The sequence below is a fragment of the Pyxicephalus adspersus genome, chromosome 2, assembly GCF_032062135.1.
Source record: "Pyxicephalus adspersus chromosome 2, UCB_Pads_2.0, whole genome shotgun sequence".
Lineage (NCBI taxonomy): Eukaryota > Metazoa > Chordata > Amphibia > Anura > Pyxicephalidae > Pyxicephalus > Pyxicephalus adspersus.
In genome coordinates this window covers 7,651,570-7,658,161 of record NC_092859.1, presented here as the reverse complement: position 1 = coordinate 7,658,161, position 6,592 = coordinate 7,651,570, and the positions used below count along the sequence as shown (strand labels likewise).

The 6,592-nt window shown below is 38.4% G+C and overlaps 1 protein-coding gene across 1 annotated transcript in view; it reads left to right on the top strand.

Annotated features, from left to right (window-relative positions):
• Positions 1–6,592, top strand: part of STAG3 (STAG3 cohesin complex component) — a 45,698-nt gene that overhangs the window by 33,401 nt on the left and 5,705 nt on the right. The window contains exons 25-27 of the mRNA XM_072398883.1: positions 779–880; positions 3,196–3,344; positions 5,721–5,843. Coding sequence (XP_072254984.1) covers positions 779–880; positions 3,196–3,344; positions 5,721–5,843 — 374 coding nt within the window. The remainder of the gene's footprint in view (positions 1–778; positions 881–3,195; positions 3,345–5,720; positions 5,844–6,592) is intronic.

The following is a 6,592-nucleotide window of genomic DNA, read 5'->3' as shown; positions in this document are numbered from 1 at the left end:
GGTAGAACAATGAAACAATAAGAGGTTACTGGCTACCCGAGGCATAAACCACTGGGAGCACTAAATTTGCCGTGTGTTGCCACACCACCTTTTTTTACCACCCGCCTACAGCTTCCTACCACCCGGCTGAAAAAAATTTCTGGGGAGAACACTGTGTCCCATGCTGTGTGGACCCTGGCTATGTTTTCAATATGCTAAGAATAAAGCTGTGTGCCAGACTCTGTAACTCCTAAGAGGTAGGTGTGACACAATTCGCTATCAAGCAGAACTAATCCCAGTAATGACTGTAAACGATCTTTGGCCATTTTGATTGGCCGTGCAGGTATGATGTAACTCCTGCGCAAGTTTGCGGAAATTCATTTATTCCGGACACACATTGAGGAAGCCATGTATCCGCATGTTGAGCTCAGCTTTTTGCCATAAAACTAGAGCGATTGGGCAGGTAGGAGGGATTATTGCAGAAGAGACATCACCCGTTCCTTTTCTGCAATAATGATCTGCCTGATCATAAATTCTTAAAAGTGGAATTTAAAGCAAGTTTAAAGACGCTGAAAGGACCATCTATCAAGGATTAGCAATGGGAAACGTTACACACTGTTCTAGCATCCCTTCTACAACAATGGCAAGTAAAGCAAAATTGACTTTTTTCCTTAGGGTAAATGGATTGGATAAAATGGATGTATAACTTTTTAAAATTAGGACTTCTTTCTTAGCCCTTGTGCATTTACCCACTTCTAGAATAGAATATTTTTATTTAATATTTTTTTCTCTCTTTCAGTATTATGTACACTATGGTGACATCATTAAGGAAACTCTTCACAGATCCCGTTTAGTGAGTAAAGAGGAGAGCACCAGGACCATCCTCCTGAGTCTAACCCAGGTATCTTGGACCATCTGTGATGTATTATTTACTTTATAATTAGAAGATGCTGGTTCAAGTCAATTACCCATAAAATAACATGCATACAGTTGTGCTCATAAGTTTCCTCCGGGCAAAATTCTTAAGATGCTTTTATTAAAAAAACATGAGTGACCAGACCAAACACATTTCCTTTTATTTTCAATGTGACTCAGATTGAACTGGGAGGCATCTCATCATCGCACAATCCTTTAATCAAACCATGGCAAAAATTGAGTGTAATCCAATGGTTTTGTGTTAAAGTTTGCATTTCTTAATATTGTGTATTGTCAATTTTTAAAAAAGCTTGTTTGTTTTAGGAGTTATAAAAGAGGCTCTTTTATTTTTTCTTAAAGCAAATTTAGCAAAAAAAAGTCTCCAGGTTTTTTAAATTCTTTGATTGTCTGACAGGAACTGAATACTTGCATGATGCTGAGCTCAGGAGATTTTGATGGGTGCTTTTATTCTGCTGTACCCTTAAAACTTTGCTTTAAAGCGTACCTAAACTCAGATTTTTCACTTTACATAAAAGGGTAGACAACCCTTTTATGTAAGGTAAAAATTCTGTTTGTTTTTTTTTTTAGGTGCAGCACCGCCCCCTTATTCTTGATCGCCTAGGCATCGAGGGAGGCATCCCGGGAGGCTGGGTGCTTTTTCTGCGCATGCCCAAGCATCACAGGCATGTGGAGAAGGCGCACTGAGATCAGCAAGTTTTTTTCCCCATCTACGTCACCTGATCTCACGCCTGGGTTGGGTGACGTAGGAACAAGAAACCGTAAAAAGAGGGAAAGATGGCGGCGCCCGGAGCGCCGGCCTGAATATGAATGCAGGGACGACGCGGGACCCGGTGGAAGAGACCTCCAGACGGATCTGCTCTGCGGGATTAAAGGTAAGTGAACAACTTTTGATTGATTAATAAAATTTGTGTTTATTGTGATATTGATTTTGAGCAATTCCTCCTTACCTCTGTAACTCAATATATTCCTTCAATATCATACAAAGGTATGTTCAGTATTTAATGTCAGTACAGTGTGTTAGATTACAGTACAAATTGGAAAAGATGGCAAGCGTACAGCAGGTTTTATATGGCAACATCTGTAACTTTTACGGAGCCATCTGTTCACAAAGGCCATACACCCTAAGCAGCTCAGAAAAATTGACTTCTCAGCACAGGATAATTTAATGAACTGTCTCTGATCTGACAGTCAAGGGACAGACTGAGCCTGCCTGATGCTCGGCTACCTTGTTTGGAAGATAATGCTGTAGCTGCAGAAACATTCCCAGAGGTGATTTGCTGCAAAGGCTTTTGTGGAGATTCTGTAAAGCTGATACAGATTAGTTTTAAACACCTTTAATTACGGAACGAGTTGACCTAAAAATTAGTTTTGGACATACTGAATGAATCTCTATCTTTTAAACCAATGTACAAGTAACCAGCCAGGTTTAATCGAGGGGAGCTGAAAGAAAAAAAATGATGGTATTCTTTTCTTGCAAAAGTTTTGTTTTAATTTACTATATATACTCGAGTATAAACTGACCCAAATATAAATCAAGATGCCTGAAAATACAGGAAAATTTTTTGACTTGAGTATAAACCTAGGGCACAAAATGTGACTGTTTACATTTAAACCTGTAATCAATAGAAATGAACAATTAAATGAATGTGGATAAATACATTAATGTGTGTTTTATTTTTTTTTTTTTATTTTAAAGGGGAAAAACATAATACAATCAAATGGGCACATGTGAACCAATCTAAATATATAAACTGAGGTGCCCACTTTTACCTAAATTTAAAACTTAAAATATTAATCAACAGAAAAGGCAATAAAATGAATAAATAAGCACATTCATGGCATATTAATTTTAAAAAATGTAATTAAAGGGGGATAAAATCACGGCTAAGTCTGTTTATCTTTTTTTTCCCCCATTTATATTTTAAAGCATTTTGTACTTTTGAGTTGGTTATGATAGGTCACTTGGTGCAATATTGTTGACCACTAGTAAATGGTGCTTTGACTTCATACAAAGTGTGTAACAAACTTTTGTATCTTATCTTCAATGGCAAGAGATTGTTACACACTTTATATGAAGACACAGCACCATCTGCTGGTGTGACACCAGTTTTTCCTAATAGCATTTTGGAGTAAAAATCTTGGTTTATACTCAGATATATATATAAAACTTTATTTAACAAATGTGTCAATTTAAAGCCCAGAAAAAAAATTTGAGTTCAAATGCATTTTTCCATTGCAGATGTTTAAAATATGTAGGTACTAAATTTTATTTTCCGGCAGTCATATTTAGGGTTCTGTTTAGAAGATGATTCTCCTGACAAACGTTGTGCAGGTCCTTTCCTTGAGATTCGTGAGCTTGCTAGACGATTTGCACTTCTATTGGGGCCGGATCAGTTGAGAAATCGTCAGGACATCATACTCCTACACAAGTGAGAGCAGCCGCTATAGACTTACTGCTGAACTCTATGTGCTGGGTCATGTTTAGAACAAGCAGTCATCTTGTGCATTGAGATGATCATATTTATAGGGTACAGATCTGTAGATGGCACTTGTTAAAAGCAGCAAGGGAAAGAAGATTTTAGGACTTTGTCCTATTTTTTGATTTACTGCATTTTGTTTGCATTACATAATTGGGTATTTTATTTGATACCCAAGCCTGAGCTTCTTTAAGCAGGGCGAACCAATAGGTTTCCTTCAATGCCTATTAGCACACACTACATATCTAGTACACACAAACTGATCCACTGCCAGTTTTGCACTCAGTCAATCCAACCGATTTTTCAATTTGGAAATATATCATTCCCAAAAACGCAACATACACATTCACATTAGTCTGCCCTTCCGATAATAAGATGGGATTAAGCTCCTGATCAAATTTGATGGTTCATACATCTGACACAGCTGTATTTTTAATCAATAATTATTCACAACCTTGATCAGAAACCCAAAAGTTGGTTGGCCGGTAAATTTGCATCAGATTCACACATTTAATTGGTTTAGAAATGAAAGTTGGATTATGTGTACAATGCCATACCTTCTCTCCGCTGCTATTCTTTTGAGCCTTTAAATGGGAAGAAGATACAGATTATCCCCATGTATAGATGAAAAATCAACTTTCTTTTCTATTGATGGGCACAGGAAGGCTTAAAGTGGAAGTAAACGTTATTTATACCTACCTATCTGTGTTTTATTGCAGACGCAAACAATCTTGTTTTTATTCTTGTTTCAGCCATCTCAATTGGCTGGGCTGGGCTGACATAAAGAGGAACTAAACCCGCAATTACTTGCCGGGTGCTGTCATCTTCCTTTTTTTTTCTTCCCGAAGATGGTCTTGGATCTTGGTTGGTCATGCTGAGATGACAAAACTCCCACACAGGTGCACGGGAGCTCATTCATTCCTAACATGCACAAGGGAATCGGAAAATGCTGATTTTCTTGTCAACTGACACTGAGCTGTGAATTTAACAGCTGGGTGGCAATCAGACAGGTAAGAACAGTTATTGCAGAAAAGACATTGGCTGGCCTTTTCTGCAATATTCACCTCCCTGAATCACAAAAGTTTAAAGTGGGACTTAAGTTACACCCTACTTCCGCACAGGAGGGAGGAAGGCACAGAGTTCACTCCGTGAACTATACTCAGTCCCGGCAACCTCAGGGGAAGCTGGGATGTGCCGGGTATCAGCAATTTGACAAATCAGTGGAACAACTGGGTAGGTAAGAAGGGACATCATTGCCCCTTTCTGCAATAAAGTCCTGCCTGGTCACAAAATTTTAAAGTGGAAGTAAAATCACACTTTTTTTTTTAGTTTCACTTTAAACTTTGGGTTTATACTGCCACCTGCAGGACACTAGTTTTCTATTAGAAATGGACATCTTTTCTCAGCTTTATTTTTTCAAGCAGTTTTTATTCTTCATTGAAAAGTTATCTCTATGTAGCTGCAGGATGTGTATTTACTTTCCCACAGTGTCCAGACTCCTCTGGATCGGACATTGCAATGCAAACCTGAGGGCCATGTTCTCTCTGACAGGGTCAGGCTGCCAGGATCAGGACCTTTGCTTCCCATGTTGTTCCTCCCCAGTCAAAATTCTTATACCTCAATTCATTTTTAATGTGGTTCTTTCAATACTTCAGGTCAGTGATGCCCAACAGGTAGATCGCAATCTACCCGTAGATCGCAAAGGCAACGCAAGTAGATTGCAGAGCTCTGCCCTTCAAAATAAACTACCGCGCACAGGAGTTTTTATTGTTGGTAGAACATTTGACCTGGTCATTTAAAAAGTAGCTCGCAAGCCAAAAAAGTGTGGGCACCCCTGCTTCAGAGCTTCCCTTTTGATTCCATCTTCAGTCTCCCTGAGCTATGAGATCAACCCTTAATTCCTCCTGTTATGATTAAGCCTGTTAGCAGTTGTTATGTGCTGCCATTCTGTCAGTATGACCAAAAAATGTAGGATTTTTCTGCTTACCATGGAATTGTTTTGTTGGAGTCCAATGGGAGACACAGGTCCCCTCTTTTCTCATACTGATCATGCTTTTGGTACTGATGAATTACTAGTTAGTACTACTGGTAGTAAAAGGGTTTATTCTGAATGATCTGTGTTTTTTTTTTGTTTCTTTTATTGTTAATTTTTATGCTAGTGTCTGATCCTTCTATAGGTACCAAAAAAATAAATCCTGTGTCTTTCAATTAAATGACTCCATGGTTTAAAAGTACATTAATGTATTAAAAGGTAGGCACCAGATTGCATTTGACAGAAACGTTGATATTGTCATTTCTTCTTTACTTTCTCTTCCGTTCTCTTTACAGAGAGGGTATCAAGTTCTCTTTGCAGGCCTTCACAGATGCCTCATGGTCTTCTCAGAACCTGCTCTTCCTGGATGTGCTGAGCGAATTTTCACCAAAGCTTCTCAAACAGGACAAGAGAGCTCTGTGAGTACATTTTACACTACAAACAATATCATTGTTTCACACACAATCTCCCACTACCTCAGCGCTGGCTTTTGTTTTAGCTGACCACTTCGAATGCCTGTAGGTAGAATTTTTCATTACACAGCTATGAAAGGTCCACTTCTGCAGACACTTTATTTTCATGGATGCATTTATATAACAATTACATCTTCTGCATCACTTTACAGAGTCCTTATCACTGAATATTCCAGCTCACAGTATATTATCACTACCATAGTAATGTGTGAATAACACAGTCTAAGCCCAATTTAAGAAAAGACAATTAACCTATCAGTAAGTTATTAGCATAGAAGAGAAAACTGGAGGTCTTGATTAAAACCCACAAAATCACAAAAACATTTTAGCTGAATAACTTAAGCCAAAATGTACACATACACACACAGTTCCCACAAGTGGTTCTTTTTTTGTTCCCTTTGATTATACCATGGAAACACAAAAAGACAATTCTTGGTAAGTCGGATCCAAATCCTCCCAGGCTATCGTTGAGTGTCCATACCAGCCCATACCTAAGTCATCCTTGGCTGGTAAATCTTGTAGATGAGCTAGCAGATTTGTAGCATACAGTTAATCTAACATTACCTACCCTGTTTCCCCGATGATAAGACACTGTCTTATTTTTTTTTGAAGGCCAAAATATGCTCTAGGGCTTATTTTCAGGGGGATGCCTTATTTACCCATGAAGAAGACTACAGTACACAGTTATTGTTCAT